Source organism: Pelodiscus sinensis, chromosome 1, assembly GCF_049634645.1.
Source record: "Pelodiscus sinensis isolate JC-2024 chromosome 1, ASM4963464v1, whole genome shotgun sequence".
NCBI classification, from domain to species: domain Eukaryota; kingdom Metazoa; phylum Chordata; order Testudines; family Trionychidae; genus Pelodiscus; species Pelodiscus sinensis.
In genome coordinates, this window is record NC_134711.1 from 3,009,217 (window position 1) to 3,030,082 (window position 20,866).

The 20,866-nt window shown below is 47.3% G+C and overlaps 1 protein-coding gene across 2 annotated transcripts in view; it reads left to right on the plus strand.

The window, feature by feature from the left end:
• Nucleotides 1-14,439, plus strand: part of NET1 (neuroepithelial cell transforming 1) — a 59,762-nt gene extending 45,323 nt beyond the window's left edge. The window contains exons 1-10 of one of the 2 annotated variants that reach the window (XM_006120311.4): nt 2,237-2,513; nt 7,682-7,789; nt 8,377-8,544; nt 9,335-9,397; nt 9,807-9,903; nt 10,028-10,104; nt 10,554-10,811; nt 11,048-11,218; nt 11,872-12,058; nt 12,511-14,439. In XM_006120311.4, the coding sequence (XP_006120373.1) occupies nt 2,421-2,513; nt 7,682-7,789; nt 8,377-8,544; nt 9,335-9,397; nt 9,807-9,903; nt 10,028-10,104; nt 10,554-10,811; nt 11,048-11,218; nt 11,872-12,058; nt 12,511-12,911 (1,623 nt within the window). In that variant the 5' untranslated portion in view covers nt 2,237-2,420 and the 3' untranslated portion in view covers nt 12,912-14,439. Of the gene's footprint in view, nt 1-2,236; nt 2,514-7,681; nt 7,790-8,376; nt 8,545-9,334; nt 9,398-9,806; nt 9,904-10,027; nt 10,105-10,553; nt 10,812-11,047; nt 11,219-11,871; nt 12,059-12,510 lie in introns of those variants that run through there. The other variant, XM_075925038.1, reaches the window with a different exon arrangement.
• Nucleotides 14,440-20,866: the final 6,427 nt, after the last annotated feature.

Here is a 20,866-nt window from a genome sequence, read left to right on the forward strand (position 1 = left end):
CCAGCTGATCTCTTCTCTCCTATTGGAGATGTTTTAAGTGGTCTGAGGCTGCAGCAAGCAGGGATCCTACAGGCCGGGAGCCGCCTAGGTAAGCATCTCGCAAGCAGAGCCTACATGTGGCACCCCAGCCCTTCCCGCACCACAACTTCCTGCCCAATGTCCCCATCCAAACCCTCTATACCCACCCCCTGCCCAAGGTCACAATTCCCTCCCAGACCCTGCACCCCCTACTCTACCCTCACCCCCCACCCCCAGGCCAGAATCCTCTCCTGAACCCACACCCCCTCCTGGATTTTGCGCCTCAGTCCCCTGCTTCAGATCACAACCCCTTCCTTCACCCAAACTCCCTCTGAGACCTCCCATCCTATCCTGCACCCTAGTTCCCCTACCCATGCACCCTTCTGCATCCATCCTACACCCCGCAGTGTGGCCCATGACCATTTGCCAAAATTTTGGAGTGGCCCCCACCAAATGTTATTGCCCACCCCCTATCTAAACCGACTAAAACATCTGAACGAGAATGGCCAGTGTATCCTGGGAAAGGCTTGCTGGTGTCGCTAATACTGACACACCCTCCGAGTGGAGATGCAGGATACTGGCAAAAAGGTGGTTTTGCAGGTGTGTCTTGTACTGCTTCCCCAAGTGTGAAAAGCTGTACCGGTGAAAAGGCATTTTATGGTGGTGTGAAAAATAGCAATGGTGTAAAAAATCACCCCTCGGATTCTACCAGCCAAGTGTAGACTTGGCCAGTGGGGGAGGGGAAGATTTTGAGGTAACTTTCAGTAAAAAAAAAAATCCCTGCTCTGAATTGCTCAAGTTTCACTTGCTTTGTGTCTGTCAAGTCAGAATCCTCCTGGCTCTCCAGTTGTCCATAGGATCTGCTGTGACATGTAAGAGATGCATTTTTCAGGGTTTTTTAAAGCTTATGAAGGCAGGGGGGAAAAGCCATCTTTGAAGGAAAAAATCTTTCCATTATGCCCATAAAAATGCAACCCCTCTTCCATGCGCCTCAGAAATTTCCACCCAGCCTGCCAGGCAGAAAGAAACTAGTTGATCTCTGTTGGAGGGCCAGGCATTCCCGATGTACAGTCTCAGGCTTGGAGGTGGGAAGCGGTAAGTCTTGAGACACACCAGGACAAAAGAAGTGGAAGGAGAAAGTGTGACCCATAATGGGGGTTAGGGAAAGAGGAATTCACAAGGAGGTCTAATTGGTTTTGTTGCTGTCCAGTAGTTGAAAGCAGCCAGTTGTTATCACCCCTCCAGGGCGGCTGCTTTCTCCACCCCAGTTTGGGAGAAAAGAATTCAAGGGTGGGGAGAGACGGTGATATCAGACCACTCTTCCCAGAGGAAAGCCAAGGGTGCTTCTGTGCCATGTAGTCAACTTTGGGAATTCACTGCTCTGTGACACACAGTCTGAGCAGGCTTTTAAGTGACCATAAAATCCTCTAGCATTTATCTTAACCAGCCCAGCTGCAATGCTTTCAGGATGCAGCCTTCCCTTTCAGGATGCAGCCTCTTTGCCTGCGGGGGATTTACCCTGGCCCCTTCTTTATATAGTACAAAACTAATTCCTTCTTTTGGAAGGTGTTTTCTAATACGTGCTAACACTTAAATGGGGACACACCTTTCAACTCCATTGAAATGCATTGGGTTAGGACTCGGGACTTTTGGGGTGCAAGGAAGCAGCATTTGGAGAGAGAGTCATTTGGCATCTGTTTTTATTTTCGTTTTCTACTAACCGCTGAAGCATTATGTACTGGCTAGCACCAGAGGCAGAATTAGATTAGACCAGTGGTGTCCAACACGCTAGCTATTGGCCACATGTGGCTATTTGGCCGGTTGAATGTGGCTAGTTGGTTTGAATAATGGGGCTAGTGCGCTATCGCAGTAGCAGAGGCTACTGCTTCAGAGCTGGTTGGACACCACGGATTAGACTGCCTAGGCACAGCATTTAGACAAACCAGGAAAATGCTGTTCCAGCTGGCTTAGATCTCTCTCTGCTTGGGTCTGGGACTTACTGCTCCATCTGAGAACTGGTCTCTTAAGCAGAGCCATACCTCTTTATTAAAGCCTGCTACGCTGCTTAATGTGGAGGGGAAGAAACTAGATTTTCAACTCCTGGTACAAAAGGTTTCCTCCTCCAGTGTGTAAGCTGAGAGGCGTAGGTGTGTCCCGAAGTGTTCTAACAAATGATGCACTAGAGCACGCCCCTGGAACATATGTCCCTGGCCCTCCTACTGCCTTGAGGTCTGCGGGCTTTGAACTCTCAGCTCAGAAGGCAGGCAGAGCTATCCCAGGGAAACATGAGCGAGAGCCTCCAGCAGGCTTCTGATCGCGCCAGGGGGGAGTTTCTAGGGAAGTAGCAGGAGAGGCCATCCAGAGGTGGATTAAAAGGCAAGTGCCCGAAGGAAGGCGACAGCATGGTGGCGCATGATGAAGTTGGAGGTCTCCTGCCCATTAAAAGGACGATTCGAGTCATCGATGCTCAGAATCAATCTTTCCGCGAACAAGAGGTGAGGCTGACGGGTTAGTTTGCCCTTTCTGGCACTATTGTGCGGACACTTTGATCTGCCTGTAAGTTATTGTTAAGACTGAAATAGAAGGCAGACCAGTTTGCATACTACCAGCTGTGTGCGGCGGTTTTGTCTCTTGTCAGCTGTTATAAGTGTGGGTTGTGTTGGAAGACGAATCCTTTTTATGGCAAAACGACTCTGGCATTCGCATAATCAACAGGCTAAGTGCTACTGTGCTAGGCATTGTACCAACACAGCCTTAAAGAGCATACAAAACGCTGATGCCTGCTGAGGCACGTAGTTCTGTACAATCTCATTAGCTAGAGGTAGACTCCCGTCAGTTAAACAGTGGACTTTGGAGCTTGCACTACCTAATACAGATATTTTCTGATGCATGTGGATTAATTTTTAATTTGTATTAGACTTCTGCTTTAATGGCAGTTTTCACAGGACTTCCTTAGCTCTTCAGGTAGCCCAAGGAAGCCGAAAAGTGCATTGAAGGGCTCTGCCAAATTTGTGTTTTATCCCTTTCCTCTGCTAGGAAACCTTTTAAATCAGGACTTGTCTTAGTCGCTCTGCTTACTTTGGACTTGATTTTAACTTTGACTTCTAGGAGTTATATAGATAGTTGGCATTGTGCTACAGTAGCAAAAAGAAATCTCTTTGGATTATGATTAAAGACGCACCATTGAGAGTTTTAGATGGTTTTATTTTTGTTAGGAGAAGAAACATTCTTGAATATAAATATTACATCAAATGTCTGTATAAATTTTAGCTAAAAGCTGGCACTGTGTCGTATTTCTTCCTCATCTTTATAGTAAGTGAGAGTATTTTGGAAGTGTTTTTTAATACAAGCAAGGGAACATAAAATTGAGAACTTCTTGCTAGTGTTTCAAGTTTATTTGTTTTTCTGCCAGTGATTGGATACAGTGTTTCTCCTCTGTATCTTGAGAATTAGTTTTATTTTGTTTTTCTTTGAGTGTTTTAAATATTTTATTAATTAAAACATCTTAAATCTGATGGGTAAAACTTTCAAAAGCACTTCAGTGATTTATTAACTTAAGTGATTGAGAATCACCGAAGTCCCTTTTAAAAATGGCTAAATCCCTTAGATACTTTTTGGAAGATTTTATCTTGTGTAAGTGCCTAATCCTGCAACAGTGTATGCCTGTGAGCTACATGGCTTATGTCTGGTATGAGTAAAGTTAAATGTGTGCTCCAAGGATCAGTCCCTAAATTGGATTGATTTGTTCCTTCCAAAAGACTTTTTCTAAACCATGCTATCTAATGACTCGCAGATTTTTTTTCTGATAAGGTGTGGACTGTGTCTGTAAACAAGTAAGGTTATTAAAAAAAAAAAAAAAAAAAAAAAGGGCTGGTGAATCAGTTTGCATTCCTGGAGGATTATTGCATACCTTAGGTGTTGACGCAAGGCACAAAGTCCAGTAGAAATGTACTGCCAATGGCCGCGTTTCTCAAACTGTGGATCCCGACCCCCCGGGGGGTCACGAGCAAGTGAGAGGGATCGCGGTATCACAAAGTTTGAGAACCCCTGGCCTACAGTATCATCTTGTTAAAAGATACAACTTATTTAAAAAAAGTCACACCTGCAGTGAAAGTCTGTTTGACACAAAACATTCTGTTGAAGGGTTTTTTTAGTGTCAGCTTATAAAATGTTGCTAATCTTGCTTTCAGCAGAGAAACGTAAATGCAACCTCAACTAAAGGGTCACTTCTGTCATTTCATAATACATAAGACAATCTAGATGCTGGAGAAATGAAATAAATCTAGTAAAAGAAGTTTAAGGAATGACCCTAAACCCTTGTTTGTATTGGTGTTGTAGGATGCTATTAATGTTAAGATGTGTATGGGGCATTTCGTTATTATTTTGGTTTGGGGTGTCAGTCAAGAAAAATCAGTGGAGTTTAGTGTTTACGCCAGGGGCTTAGTTACTATCACGAGCCACTGAAGTCCTTTATCTGTAGAACAGGTACAGCAGAGTACTTCCCTTTACTCCAGTAAGGAAGTGAAAAAGTGGCTTAATTTCTGTATCTGTTCAGTACTTGCACTTTGCCGAAAGTTGGTCGCTCTGAGATCTGGACAGCTATCTGCTGAGAACTGGACTGAGATCAAGCAAACTCATGTCACAAATCTTCAAGTGACTGACTGTCAGATAACAATTACCTCTCCTCGCTTTGACTGGGTGGGTAGTTGAACTAGTGAGTTCCGTTGCTTTTGAATCTCACTGGTAACATTTGGCAGTAGTTTGTGCTGTGAATATTTTTTCCATTTGTCACCAACTTTTCCCATGTTTGCAGCCCGGGTATGATTTTGTAGGTAGAATATATCACTTCATGACACAATAAATGATCCTTGTAAAAAAAAATAATTACTGTGAAGGAAATACACAATGCAGAATTAGCATTTTAATTCCTTGTGCACTTAAAAATAAAAACCACTTTGGACTTAATCAGCTACAAAATGTGGCTTTTTAAAATGTGCCACATTTGTACCTGTGAAGGAAGGGGGGGGGGGGGGGAGTATTGTCTGCCTCTTTGTTTAGCTTCTCAGTGAAATGTGAAAGCATTGCTTTCAACCTGAAATCTTTGCATGCAATGTCTAGCCTAGACGTTTGTTTGTTTAAAAAAAAATCCTTGGAGAAAATGGGTTTCCAAAGGAAGCAGACATGCTGTTAACTGTTGCACCGCTGACACTTACCTAAAACCCAAGAAAATTCAATAAATGATCATCTTTTCTTGAAACTGCTGATTTCTGTAAGTTGAGCTACCAACAGCTGGCCCCAGGAACTGTTTCCAATAACATCCCCCTCATATAAACGCCATTAGTTTTCATGAAGTTTACTTCAGAGATGAATTTGGCCCAATGTGGAGTTGCAAGTTAAACCCAAAGCTGAAATGAACCTGTGAAAACATGGTAAAATGCACTGTTTATCCTCTGAGGAAGGAAAACCGGTTTTTGCAAAGCTATGTGGTGTTATGGTAGATTCTGTTTTGGATGATCTTTCTGAGTCTCTCTATCTTTGACTTACTTGGCAGGGCACATGGTTATCTACAAAGCTTTCTGATTGTGTTAATTCATTACTGGTGGATGGTTTGGACAAAATTCTTTCTTCCCTGCCTTAAAGGAGTCCTTTGGGGCGTACGGCTTTATTCTCTGTTTAAGGAACAGAAGAACTTTGGCTATTTTCACTTCATTCTAGTGCTTGCATGTCTGTTTCTATCAATGTAGCTGTGCTGGAGAGTGGTAATTTATAAATCCATTCAAACACGGAGCCCCTTTGTACTGTCTTCGCAAATGGAAAGGCATGCCTTCTGCCAGACCTTGTGCATATGCATATGTCACTTCAGTCTTGCACAGATGTGCTGCAAAGGCATTCGCATGTGTGCAGTAGTGCATAGACTGTATCATTGTGTCCCATATCTGGAATGGGCGCTCCTTTGACCCTTCAACAGACTGAGCTGGGGAATATTACACACACTTCCCATTGGAGGCTCTGCGAGCTCTTCCGCTATTCGTTTTCGGAGCTTCGTTCTTCCTCCTCGTTTCATCTGTATTTCTGTTCCTGGGGGGATCTGCATATTGGGCTCATGTCTGTATAACTTCTGCTTATGTTCCTCATGAGTCCTCGGGCCTGTCTTAGCTTCTGTTTCCCTCATTCTGGTACTTGAGTACAGGCTGTAGAATCCATGCCTTTGCTCCCATCTGATCATTCATTACGGTGCCCCCTCTTCCAGCGAGTATGGGCCGACCTTTCTAAACGTTTGATTAATCCCTTTTTTGATGGGCGCTGTGTATTTCGTACTGTGAAATGGGTCCTCCATTGCAAGGAATGGTCACTAGGACATAACCACTATGTTGAGCATAAACAAAATGGATAACCCACTTCCTGCTCATTGTCATTTTTGTTTGCAGCTCTTTCCTGATACCTGTAATGTCTTCATTGTTTTAAGATCATGTGAATGTGGCATGAGCCATCTTGCGCTGAGCTGAAATTCTTTTCGCCCTCTATTGCATGCCTCGGTTCCTTCGAAAAATAAGTGCTGCTTTTTTCCCCCTGCAACTAACGACTTCATTTATACCTTGCCCCAAATCACCTCTTGCTTAATACTGGATATGGAAAGATACAGTTGCTCTTTGTACTGTGGCCTCAGTCTGATCTCCTCTCCCGAGGTTGTTACCCCAGTGTACCGCCACTGCCTTTGGTGGCGCTCGTCTTCACTCCCACTGTGGCAATGGGGGTCTAGATCCTGCCCCATCTGTGCCTTTTCTCCTTCGGTTCTGTCCCTCCCTTCTGCACAGAAGCAAAGAACACGCAGTCCATGGCTTTTCGGTGCAATCCGAGACAGGAAGTGGCTATTGGAGGGGCCCCATCTCTGTCCCTTATGTAATCTTTTCATTCCCCACCTTTTTCCTCTCGCTGCTTCTTACTAAGGAAGAATCCACCATAATGAACCCAGAGTGGCTGATAAGACTTTGATAAAATCAGCTGATTAAGGTAACTGATTATGTGTGTGGTCTAAATCTTCCTTTAAAGAAAACAACAATAGCATCCCAGTCAATTTCAGCAGCGCCATTCACTATAGGTGTGTGACTTGCCATTATTTTTATGTGTACAGAATATTTGCAGTTTTTCTTCTAACATCAAACTTTCATTCCATCCGTGCCTTACGTCCCACTGTGCGTATCTTTCCTCTAGGACAGTGACGCTACACCAGGAATCATATGTTGCAGTTACCCTAGCTTGCTGAAACAAAAGACAGGACGAGGCAGCACTTTAAGGACTAAATACCCTAGCTTGGTTATTTTATTCAAGTAATATCTGGCATTAAGAGCTTCCAGCCTCAGGGAGGTGATGGCTTTCCTTCCAGGGAGGGTTTGCACTGGAACAGAGCTGAATTATCCAAAAGAGACTCTGTTCTCTGAACAACTTGTTTGCAGCTGGAGCGCGGGCTTCCTGTTTAAATATTGACAGTGTTGGGTTTGGCTTTGGCTTTTGGCGGGAGGAAGGCTTCAAAGCCTGGCGCTTTTCTCTACCCTTGGAACTGGAAATGTGTTTATGCCTTCAACAAGCCTGGGCAGCACGGAGCCGGTAAGGCGAAGCCGACCACAGTCAGTGCAATGTGTTCTTTTTTGTTTGTAACTTACAGGAGCCGAGTAACAAGCGGGTTCGACCTCTAGCTCGCGTCACGTCCTTGGCAAACTTGATCTCCCCCGTACGAAATGGTGCAGTCCGGCGTTTTGGTCAGACCATCCAGGTAAAGCAAATGGAATGGATGCCATAATTTCAAGGCGTTTCTTGGGGAGATGGCCCATACTCAGTGCACAGAGTGGGCTGCAGGTTCCTAAGCCAGCCCTGGCTCCGCGTGAAAAACTGCCTTGAATGCACACTCTAAAGTCCTCCAAGGTGTCTCAACGTAGGTCAAATTGGAGGTGCTCCAGGCATGATTTCTTCTATGCTCCTGAGCCACACCAGCACAGCAGGAGAGGCGGGGAGTTAAAACCGTTGAGTGCTGATTTTATGGCGGTAATATAAAGTATCCATGGAGTGGGGAGTTTAGCAAGGGGGAAGGAATAAACCAGATTAAAAGGAGGGAGTCAACAGCTACACAAATCAGTGCATATTCTAGTCATTAAGGAACAGCAGTGTGTGTGTAGTGCAGCTACACCAGACTGGATTTAGAACCTGAATATAGAGGCATTGAGCCGTGTTGGCATCACCCAGGCAGAAGAGGAAGGCAGAGGGGCTGGGAGTGGGTATGGAAGCCGCCAATGGACATCTGCAATACTGGAAATAAACTTTTTTTGTTTTTGTTTTTTCTTTTTTCTTCCCCCCCTCCCCTAGTCCTTTGCCCTCCGCAGTGACACCAAATCCCCAGGCTGTTCCCGCAAGTCATGTAGCAGATCTGCTGCTCCAACGCCTCCCAAGAGACGCAACAGTGTCCTGTGGTCAGAGATGTTAGACGTCAACATGAAAGAGTCTCTGAGCACCAAAGAAATTAAACGCCAGGAGGTAGGCTGTCCAGCAGCCGGAAGGAAAGGGGGGGGAGGCGTTGGTTGTCCTGTTTGGGGGAAGAGGGAAGCAGATGAAATGGAGGGAGAAATTGATGTTCGTTAAAGTGATTGTGCTCTGCTATGTGCCCTGGCTTTAAGGAAAAGTCCAGGTATGTTAACTGTCTGAAGATTAAGGGTTCCCTTGCTAAAACGATTAGTTATGCTGAGTGCCTAATTTCTGGTGCCTTGAGGGAGCCTAGTTTTTCAGAAGCCTCTGCTAAGCATGTCCAAAGTGATTAGTCATCTTTGAAAATTTAGGCCCGAGAGATCTTTTCTAGGCCAGATTTCTTCCTCTAAAAGCCCTTGCCAGTGGGTTAAGGGCCAAATGGGGAGGCCTTTCTATGCTTTTTACTTGACCTTCATGTTCTTTTCAAGTAAAAACACTTTGTATGTGCAAGTGGTGAGTTAACAGGTTTCATTTGGCCGTTAGTTTCAAAGCTGTCCCGCACTTTCAAGCCGTGTGCCTTTCTCCGCCCCAAGGGAGAGGGAGGGTTGACTTGGGACGTAGCTGGAGTGCAGGCGGCAGAGCCTGGCTTGGATCAGACTGTGCAGCGACTTTGGTTTGTTATTCACCCTCAACGGTTTTTATCAAGAACTGAACAGAGACAGGGTATAAAGTACGGAACGGAGCAACATGTACCCTTGCAAAGAGCAGCTGGACTCGTTGCCTGCTTGGGGCTTTAAAGTAAAACAATAACTCGTCGCCTTACCCCCCCTCATCCCTTCCTCTCTCTCTCTCTCTCCCCCAGGCGATATATGAGCTGTCCAGGGGCGAACAGGATTTAATTGAGGATCTTAAGCTTGCCAGAAAGGTTCGTAGTTTCCCTCTTTCCTTACGCTCCATGATCCTATCAAAAAGCTTCCTGAGGTCACCTGCATGTGCGCGCACAGAGTGGGGCTTTGAACCCCCCAGGGTGTGGCATTGAACCGGGGATGTGAGCCGGCCTCCAGTCACACGGGGTGGGTGACGTGCTCTGCCATGATCTAGTTCCAGGAACAACCCTTTGGGGTGCTTGGGAACCTTCTTTTGGGGTCCCAGTCCCTGGATATCAAGTCAGCGGGACTGTAGCTTCCATGAGTGCAGGAGCAGGCCTGTGTGGCACATGGGACCTTCCAGCTCTTGATACCTGTCGAGCGACAGCTATTGCCCCAAGCAGACGCTGCACCCCAGTAACGTTCTTTGGGTGGCTCTTGATGCCCTTTGGTGCTCTTCCTTGACAGGCTTATCACGACCCCATGCTGAAGCTGTCCATCATGGCGGAGGAGGAACTCACACACATCTTTGGGGACCTGGATGCCTATATCCCGCTGCACGAAGGTAAGAGCAGCTACTCTGTTTGTTTTCAGTGGAGCGCATCTCTCTTTTCGCACTCACCCCCTACCATCCCAGGAAACCATTCCTGAGGTGCTCACGGCGGCTCCCTTTTGCTTGTTCGTTTCAGACTTCTTGGCCAGGCTAGGAGAAGCAACGAGGCCTGATGGAACAGTGGAGCAAATTGGGCCCATTCTTGTCAAGTGGGTGAGGACACTTTGGTTATTGACTCTCATTAACGGGCAGGTGTGGAACCGGGATGAGGTTTGAATGTATACGCTACGGAGCAACAAGCTCTTGTTGACTTCAGTTGAATATCTGGGGTGAAATCAGATACTGAATTCAGTGGGGCCAGAATTTGACCTCTGCGTTGACTGAGGTTTGGGGTGTCTGCATTTTCAGGCCCTTTTATAAGTGCAGTGATTGCCGTTTGTCTCCATTTAACCTCAATCGCCAAAGGATTGGCTGCAGAGTGTGCATCTTCCATTCCCCCCCAAAATTAACTGCCAGTCTGCGATTGAAATCTTTAATTTGTCTTGGAAAATCAAATATTCTGTTGAGAGATAATCAAACTGCATAAGAATGACGTGTGCCTATAAGTCAGCACTTCTTACAGGGCAGTCTAGCTAACCGCTGCCGCTCTGGTGTTCTTTCAGTTGCCAGGACTCAATGCCTACAAAGGCTATTGCAGTAACCAATTGGCGGCCAAAGCTCTTCTGGATCAGAAGAAGCAAGACCGGAGAGTCCAGGACTTCCTCCAGCGCTGTCTCGAATCCCCCTTCAGCCGCAAGCTCGACCTCTGGAGCTTCCTGGATATTCCTCGCAGTCGGCTGGTGAAATATCCACTGCTCTTAAAAGAAATCCTGAAGCATACTCCGAAAGACCATCCCGACGTCCAGATTTTGGAAGAAGCGGTAAGTAATCTGAAGCTAATCCAGAGCCGTGTAACTGGGGTTATAAGGAAACTCTGAAATCCACAGTTTTTCACAAGAGGCCCCATCCTGCAAAGGGAATGCCAGTGGCGTTCAACAGGTGATTTATCCTGTGATTTACAGGAGCCACGTTGGTTATTACAGAGGCGCTTAAAGCACGGGCAAAGGAAAGCAGAAATCCCCATGCCAGCAAGCTTTTAAACCACTGTGTTTCGTAGATCTCCATAATCCAAGGAGTCCTCTCGGACATCAACCTGAAGAAGGGCGAATCGGAGTGTCAGTATTACATCGACAAGCTGGAGTATCTGGACGAGAAGCAGAAGGACCCTCGAATCGAAGCCAGCAAAGCGCTGCTGTGCCACGGGGAACTGAAAAACAAGAATGGGCAGGTACATTTGGTCCAATGGCCGAGGTCTCCTGAGAATTTGAAAGCTTTCCTCCCCCTCCGTCCCCGCTGCTTGTTAGCCAGGGCAGGGATCCTGAAACCCTTAGCCCAGGTTTGGAGGGTGCTAAGGAACCCAAAAACTATAACAAGAGCGATGTGATGTCGGGCTTTATTCTAATTGTCCAGGAAAGCTGGTTGTGGCCAGTGTTTGTAAGGGCCTTCGGAGGTTGTAAAGTCATTAGCATCAAACTCCCAGAGAAAGCGTGCTCTGCATTTCCCACTCCGCCATAAAGAGTTTCCTGGCTTCACGTTGCCTTTGAACATGCCAGAACCATCCCAGTGATGTCATCTGGCCCCAAGCTCTTCCCAGCAAACGTCTGCACAGAGCTGCTTGCGTGGAAATGAAGTGCCCAAGGTCTTCTCTTCTTCCCAGGCTTGTCCGCCCCAAAAGCACACTCAGGCCCATGGTCTTCTGACAGTCACATCAGGGCCGTTTCTTACTACAGGGTCCTGTAACAGGAAATGTAATGAGGTTCACGTAGGTCAGGCTGCAGAACAGTGTTACCTCCCCCCAGAAGGATGTTTTGAGAAGAGCTGGTTTGAATCCAAGACTTAATATTCACACCAGGCCTGTCTGCTTTTTTTCCCCCTCCTCAGAAGCTCTACGTGTTCCTCTTCCAAGACATTCTGGTTCTCACTCGGCCAGTCACTCGTAACGAGCGTCACCTGTACCAGGTGTACAGACAGCCGATCCCAGTCCAGGAGCTGGTGCTGGAAGACCTTCAGGACGGCGATGTGAAAATGGGAGGTTCCTTCCGAGGGGCTTTTGGCAATTCCGATAAAGGTACAAAGCGAGCCAATTAGCCCCCATTAGTAACGCGCCCTGGTCAAGCCCCTCAGTACACATGCTTTGAGTTTAGACATGGGGAAGTGTCAGTAATTCTTGTCTGTGCGAAGGCTCGCTCAACAGGCAGGAGATGTGACCTGCCTTCGCACCCTTCTAGGTGAACTGTGTCTGAAATGGTGAAATCAAGCATGCCCACTAGCTGCTTTGCGTTCTCCATTTGGAAATCACTTGCTGGTTCCCTGTTGTGTTCCCTCCCTCTGGGGCACCTGGCATTGGCCACTGTCGGCAGACAAGATACTGGGCTAGATGGGTCTTTGGGCTGGCCCAGTCTGGCCATGCTTACGTTCTCCATAACCAGCGCTGTTCCGATGGTTCTGACAATAGTCTCAATGGATCCCTGGAGGGGCAATTGGCAGAACTGACTTTCTGTTTCTTCTGTTTATCTTTAGCTAAAAATATCTTCCGCGTTCGATTCCAAGACCCTTCCTCCGGCCAGTCTCACACGCTGCAGGCCAACGACATCTTCCACAAGCAACAGTGGTTCAATTGCATCCGAACGGCCATCGCGCCCTTCCAGCGGACAGCTGCTTCCACGGAACTGAAAGAGTTGCCCGAGCTCAGTGAAGAGTCGGAAGAGAACAACCCGTCTGCCTCCAACGTCCAAGTCCCGAGGAGGCAGCCCGCTAGGTCGGGGGTCGTTCACATGGAGCTAGACGAACACCCAACCGAGTGTTGTTCCATTATGGACACAGAGGAAGCCAAGAGCAGGAAAACCCACCGAACACAGTCTGGGCACAAAAGAACAAGAGAGAAATCACTAAGCAAGAAAGGGAAAGAAACATTAGTGTAAAGGAGCCCAGGGATTCACTCGTGGGAGGACTGTTTATTTATAAATAATGTGTACATTTGTTTTCTTGTAACATGGACATGGTGGCATTACTCTGATGAACATAAACGTCTTGTATGTTGTTGAATGGCAGCTACTGGTAATGCAGTTATCACTGTTAATCTGGAGTCTGTTTTTTGAAGAAGCTATGGCAACCTTGATTCAGATTCTTAATGCGAAATAAACAAGGATTCAGAAGTCCTAATGCTTTTGACTCTTATTTAATGGCAGAGTTGAAGGGTAGACTTCCGTTTTCCAAAACAATGTTATGGTACCCTATTTAAAACTGGAAATCCTCAAGTAATCTGTCCTGGCGACCGTGTAAATGCGCCCCCCCCCCCCCTCCCGAGGGCAACTCGGCACATTTTAGGCTATAGATTGTGCATAACTTATGGATCAATGTTGCAAAAGAACTTTAAAATTAGACCTTAAAACCGGAGTAATATTGTATTCTTGCCCTTATGACAGGCATGTTTTTACAGTGTTTGTTTATTTTAATTCATGCAATGCCAAGTTTGAAAAAACAGACCCCAGATTCGATACCTTTTCCATTTTACCTACTGGAACTCTGCGTCTTTGTTTGCTCGCTGTACATTCCTGGGTTTCATTTACATAACCTGCCAGGTATTGCATTTTTTATATTTTAAAATAGGGTTTTGTAGGACTTTTTGTTTTGTATTTTTAATTATTTTCAGTGTATTGTATTTTGAGACTTTGAACTTGGCATTTCCTTTAAGTTCTTGAGCTTTCGGGTTCAAAAATGTCTGTGTGCATGTGTGTGTGTGTTTGTATTTTTGTTTTTTACAATCAATTCACAGCTTTGCAAAATGAAACCAAGCCATAGTGTTTTGAGGCGATGGGAATGAGCAGAGGTAATTATCTTGGTGTAGCATTTTGAGTTGGTTACGAGAAGTCTGGTCAGTAGCTGGTGCGTGCTCTAAACTACTGAAAGAGAACTGTGTGGATAAAAGGTGAAGGCTTTAAGAATGTCGTGGAAGGTTTGGGTGGGGAGAAGCGATGTCAATGGCAAACAGAGAGGAGAAAGTTCACTTTTTGTCAGAATGAAATGTCTTCTGATTGCTGGAATATGACAGTCCGTTCTGGAGGGGATATTGTATGTCGGAAAAGGCTGGAGAAGAGAAGGGATGTGAGGTGATGGCGAGAAGAAATGGAAAATGAGTGAGTATTTATACTTGTTGTAATTACAAGTTTACACATTTTGGTGGCCTTTATAATCCTAGAGATGAGTGAAGGAAGGTTGTTCCTTTCGTTAAAACAGTAACAAAGGCACATCATAATGAGCCTAAAGCATGACGTGAAATTGGCTGTCAAGAGGCTGTAACTCAGCTGTAAAGGGTTATTGTGTGCAAGATGTTGGACTGGCAGTCATGGAACTAGGAAGAGACTGTAAATAGACACAGCCAAATGAGTGGTTCTCTGTAAATGTACTGTACAGTTGCCAGTGCCAAGTACAATTAAATTCCTGACAGCATCTCGGTTGTATTGTGTGTGTTGATGCAAGGGGGGAGTGAGTAAATCGTCATAAATATTGGGCCTGGATACTTCTCAAGAAGCAATATTCTTGTTCCAGCAAATGTTACTGATTCAACTAACGCACACACAAGCAGCTCCATCCAAACCAGGCCTGCTTGTGTCCAGAAGAGCTCACTCGCTCAAGGGTTCTGCAGAACGAGGTGTTACGAGACGGGATAGAGCACGCGGCTGTAAACACAGACGTCCTTGTCACACACCCGTAACCTGGCCTGTAGCTCCTGGGAGCCATGATCAAAGTCCTCGCTTTGTGAAGTCTAGCGCTGGGTAGGCTCAGAATTCCCCCTGCCCAGGTAGGCCTAACACTTGGCTAGCCACCAGCCTCATTTTCATTGCTTTAGCGTCGAGATCCCAAAAAGGAACCCTTGACAGTGGTAAGCTTCCATGCAGGACTCCTTTGATACCTGTGTATGCAACTTACCTTGCTCTCAGTCATAGGGGGCTGGAGGAGACCTCAGGAGTCAGCGAGTCCAACCCCCTGCCCAAAGCAGGACCAACCCCAACTCCATCATCCCAGCCAGGGCTTGGTCAAGCTGGGAGTTAAAAACCTCTAGGGATGGAGATTCCACCCCCTCCCTAGGCAACCCATCCCAGTGCTTCCCCACTCTCCTATTAGTTTTTCCTAATAACCAACCTAGACCTCTCCCCCATGGCAACTTGGGACCGCTGCTCCTCATTCTGCCATCTGCCACCACTGAGAACAGCCTCTCTCCATCCTCTTTGGAACCTCCCTTCAGGCGTTGAAGGCTGCTATCAAATTCCCCCCAGCAGTGTTTTTAAGTTCCTCAATTCCTGAAAGTACAGATGCAAAACAATCTTTACATGAGGGGTGTCAATGCCCCCAAATACCCCCTCTGAGTTTTTTTTCACCGTGGCTTTTCCCAGAGATTGGAAGGCGCTGGCCATTCTGGGATTGAGCTGTTTTAAAACCCAGCCTGTTAAAATCGTCCAACAGGTATTTTGCCTGGGTGGGGTTGAGCTGGTGTAACTATTTTTAAACTTGCATCTGACGAAGTGGGTCTTTGCCCACAAAAGCTTATGCTCCAACACTTCGGTTAGTCTAGAAGGTGCCACAGGACTCCTCACCGCTTTTGCAGATTCAGACTAACACAGCGATCCCTCTGATATTTTTAAACTTGGCTCCGTCTTTTTAGACAAGGGGTGAATGCCTCATTAAGAACAGTCTGTACAGATATTAAGAACAACAAGAAGTCCTGTGGCACCTTATAGACTCACAGATGTATCGGAGCATAAGCTTTCGTGGGCAAAGACCCACTTTGTCAGATGCATGACAGATATTACTGGTCCATGGGAGATGGCTTGCTTTGCCAATTGCGTCTTGGCGCATTTGCAAGCCGTCTCTACTGACATGCTTTTTATTAAGGGGGTTAACAAAGAGAACAAACAATATTGTGTGAGCAAGGACAGAGTCCAATTAATTCCCTTTCCCTCCGTCCCCCCGTGGTCGGAGAGCGGTGGTAGCATCCAGTCCTCCCCCAGAAATCAGGTTGGACCCAGACATATCGGCGAGAACTCTACAGACATTCCATGGAGGTGTAAAAACGACCCTGTTGCTGCTTTCAAACTCACCCTGTAAAAATGCGGAGGAGGGACCGGGGGAGAGTCCTTATTTGGCAAAGATTTATAAATAACTCTGAAATGAATAGACACAATCTGCTAAGGAAAGCTAAGGGGGAGGTGGGGCAGCATTCCCCAGTCTCTCGCGGCTTTGGGACTGTCTTTAGACACGTTGGGTTTCTCTCTGGAGGCTGCATAGATTCAGAGGGAGCCGGGGCTATTCACCAAGGATTCCGCTCAAAAAGAGGGATCGGCCAGTGAAGATAAGACACCTGGAACTATCGACGCAGGTCAGCACGTGTGGCATCCGCGGCGCAGATGCGGGTACAGGGCGCCCCCCATAAGGCACCCGGTGTACATCCGTTCCGCACTAAAGTCGTTGACGCGTGTAGGAAGTGATGCGCTGTACGTCCTCCCGTTCCCCGCTCTGAGGTTGCACACACATTTTTGCGCAAATGGAAGTCAGCCGCAGGGGGAAAAATTCCCACTTTCAGTTTTGCTAGTGTGAGTGCCGACCAACTCCTTGGCCCCGTACAGCACACAAAGGGAGTCCCTGCCCGCACCTCCTTGCACAATGACGCTCGCTTCCTATAAAGTTCCCTCCAGCCTTTTAACGCAGGACCCTAGCTACTGTGTAATTGACGAGCTGTGTAGCTGCATGAAACCTTAGCGGTTACATGACTATGCCATAGTCCCTAGGGGCTGGGCTGGCAGCCAGTGCACTCCCAGCCCCATTCCCGAGGGCCCCCTGTCGCTCTGTGCTGCTGCCCTTTGCATCAGGGGCACCAGCATGGGGTGGCAGCAGCCCCTGGCTGGGGCGGAGGGGGTCCGAAGTCAGCACGGACAGAGGCTGCTCCTTGGGATGCGGAGAGTTCGGACCCACCACAAACAGAGGCTGCTTCACGGCAGCCGCCCCTGCATCTCCGCACTGCTGCCTCTGATAGCAGGGGGAAAGTTTGGGGTTGACCCAGGAGTGAGTTCTCAGAAACCAGGAGGAGGAACCACCTCGCAAGGAATCTATTTTGCAGTGCTTGGTTAGAAGCAAAGGATTCATGGGGGGGGGAGGGGGGGGCGCACTGAACCACAGACAGGTCAGCTGGGTACCACCCACAAGTGAGAAGCAAAGAAAAATAAAATAAAATTTCCCCTTGCACACCAGAGTCTGCAGGGGCCAGGCTAGTAGATTTCGTGGGCTCCTCTGGGGTGGCCAAAAATGAGATGTTCAGTTGTGGGAGGGGGGGCTGCCAGGAAGCAAACTTGGGGTGTGGGGTCTGGGCAGGAGGGAGGGAGCAGGAGTGGGTTGGGGGATGGGCCTGGGAGGGTGGTATAGTGCAGGAAGGGATTGAGGGCTGGACAGGAGGTAGGGTGGAGAAGCGAAATGGGAGTGCAGGGTCTGGGCGGGGGGGTGGGGGGAGGCTCAGGGCTGGACTGCCAGCTCCCTGATACTGGGTGAGAACCCTGAGCCGCCAGGGCCAGGCAAGCCAGGGGCCAGATCAGGCCCCATGGCCGTAGGTTCCCCACCCCTGGAGTAATAGCTGCAAATATTGCCGGAAAGGTAAGACGAGAATCCATCCGGGCATGTGTGGGAAAGGGACTTGGAATCATAGAATCATAGGACTGGAAGGGACCTCGAGAGGTCATCGAGTCCAGCCCCCCGCCCTCAAGGCAGGATCAAGCTCCGTCTACACCATCCCTGACAGATGTCTATCTAACCTGTTCTTAAATATCTCCAGAGAGGGAGATTCCACCACCTCCCTTGGCAATTTATTCCAATATTTGACCACCCTGACAGTTAGGAATTTTTTCCTAATGTCCAATCTAAACCTCCCCTGCTGCACTTTAAGCCCATTACTCCTTGTCCTGTCCTCAGAAACCAAGAGGAACAAATTTTCTCCTTCCTCCTTGTGACACCCTTTTAGATATTTGAAAACCGCTATCATGTCCCCCCTTAATCTTCTTTTTTCCAAACTAAACAAGCCCAGTTCATGAAGCCTGGCTTCATAGCTCATGTTCTCTAGACCTTTAATCATTCTTGTCGCTCTTCTCTGGACCCTTTCCAATTTCTCCACATCTTTCTTGAAATGCGGTGCCCAGAACTGGACACAGTACTCCAGCTGAGGCCTAACTAGTGCAGAGTAGAGCGGCAGAATGACTTCACGAGTTTTGCTTACAACACACCTGTTGATACAACCTAGAATCATATTTGCTTTTTTTGCAACAGCATCACACTGTTGACTCATATTCAACTTGTGGTCCACTATGACCCCTAGATCCCTTTCCGCCATGCTCCTTCCTAGACAGTCGCTTCCCATCTTGTATGTATGGAACTGATTGTTCCTTCCTAAGTGGAGCACTTTGCATTTCTCTTTATTAAACCTCATCCTGTTTTCCTCTGACCATTTCTCTAACTTGCTAAGGTCATTTTGAATTATGTCCCTATCCTCCAAAGAAGTCGCAACCCCACCCAGTTTGGTATCATCAGATCGCTTTTCCCCAGAAGCGTGTCGGGACATCGGGCAAAGAGCTTTATCCGACCGTCCAATAAGACGCTTGCAAGACTAACACCTGAGCTGTGCGCTGCACCTCGTTAGACACTTTACTCCGTGTAGGGGAGCCAGAGTCAAACCCCCGGAAGCAAGCGTCAGTCCCAGGCGTGCGGACTCATCTGGGATTTGGGTCTTTCCCCTGGGATTTTCGATGGATGGTTTTTGTCTAGTTCTTCCTGCCCTGGGAGAAAGATAAGTTTGTGAGCTGACCCAGAACTAAACTCCCGATTTTGCTAAATCGAACTAGCGCATCCTCGCTACGGGGAGGCATGAAAGGAGTCCAAGGCAGGCTCCGTTAATGTGGACCCACGACCTCGCTCTTAGAGCCCCCGGTAGCACTGCTGCTATTTCAAAACTTCCCCAAGGAAAGCTTTGGGGCTCGTTATTTCGAAATAACAGGCTTGGTTGTATGGACACTCCACTTATAAATTCGACTTAAGGGAGGGGTGACTTCGAAATAACGCTCTGAATCTGATGCTAGAAGGCCAGGCCACATGCTGCTTACAGAGCCCCTGAGCTACAAGCAGGGTCCGGAAATACTCTAGACCGAGTGGTGTTCCACGGAATCCCACGGTTCCGAGAAGCGAAAGTAAGAGTTCTGCGAGAAAATTCCACTTAGCGCTGCGCACTCAGTCCATCAGTGGTGTGAGCGTGTGTTATTTAACACTGGAAATCCCCGTACTCACTGTCACATGGGTGACTAACAATACAACTTACTATTATCTACACATATAATTTAAATGATTGATACCAAAATTCCCCGTGGATCATTGGCTAAAAGAAGGAACTTAAAAAAGACAAAGCGAGTACTTCAAACACTCCTGTTACTGAAACCAGCAAGGAAGATACCGAGGCAGTTCAAGCTAATTATGAAGAATTACAGCCGAGTTATAAGAAAGGCAGGTCTGCTGAGGACTATTTGTCATTTGGATTCACAAGCAATGGAAATAAAGATGGTCCAGATGCCCCGTGTGTACTATGCAACAAAATATTATCTAATGGTTCGTTAGTATCTGCTGCATTGCGAAGATAGTTTGAAACATTTTGTTTTTAAATATGTGCAATTAAATTAAATGTTGATCTCATGACCTTGTTTAGCATTTGTGTATTATTAGCCTTACTTATTTGTGGTCTACTTTTTCAGCTCCAGATATAAGACGGTTATTAAGAGTTCCACGAAATTCGTTCGCGTTTAAAAGGGTTCCGTGGCCAAATAAAATCGGGAAACACTGCTCTACGCTGACAACGATCGCTTGTATCGACCACTGCGGTAAAATCGCACCTCAGTTTGGTTCCCTTTCAGCTGAAGCCCCCCAAGAGATTCCAGCGAGACAGGTTGGGGTAGAAGGAAGTGGGCCGGCGTAGACCGAGAAAGAGAAAAGCCTGAGTCACCTGTCTAGCGATGGCAGCTGAAACCAACATATTAGCGAGATGGGATTGTCTAGACACGGTGGAAAGCGAAAACCGCAAGGGATGGATCCTGGAGTGTCCGCTCTCCTAGAGGGACACCGGAAACGAGGAGCTGAAACGGGGTAGGAGTCAGAGAAGATCCCTCACACCTAAGTCAAGCGGCTGGAGTGGTTGATTTCTGAGGGAAAATCCAAAGCCATAGATGCTGACAAATGATGAGTAAGGCGTCAGTTAGCTGGGGTCCCTTACTCATCCACGTCTAAGGCTTGAGAAGCGAGAGAGACTTGCGGTGTGAGGCTGTGACGTGTTCTCCAGGGGGAAGCGGCAAGATTCCCCTACCGCATGGGACCGTTCAAGCTAGGTGAGACAAAACGATGGAGAGCAGATTGCAGGGCCGCCTTGGCAGATGGGTTGATGCGGCTGCTTCAGAGGTGTTTTCTCATGTCTGTGGTTCTTACCCTCCTTTTGGGGCTCTCCCTTTGGAACAAAGACCCTTACATCACAGTCAACCTGCGGAACTCCTCGCCAGAGGATGTTGTGAAGACCAGGATTTTAACAGGGTTCAAAAAAGAGCTAGATAGATTACTGGTGGTTAGATCCATCAAAACTTATTAGCTAGGATGGGTAGGGATGGGGTCCCTAGCCTCTGTTTGTCAGGGGCTGGAAATGGGTGACAGGGATCACTTGATGATTCTCTGTTCTGCTCACTCCCTCTGGGGCACCTGGCATTGGTCACGGTCGGCAGACAGGAACCTGGGCTAGAGGGACCTTTGGTCTGACCCAGTCTGGCTGCTCTGATGTTCTTATAGTGAGATGTGACCCTCGCCCGCCCCC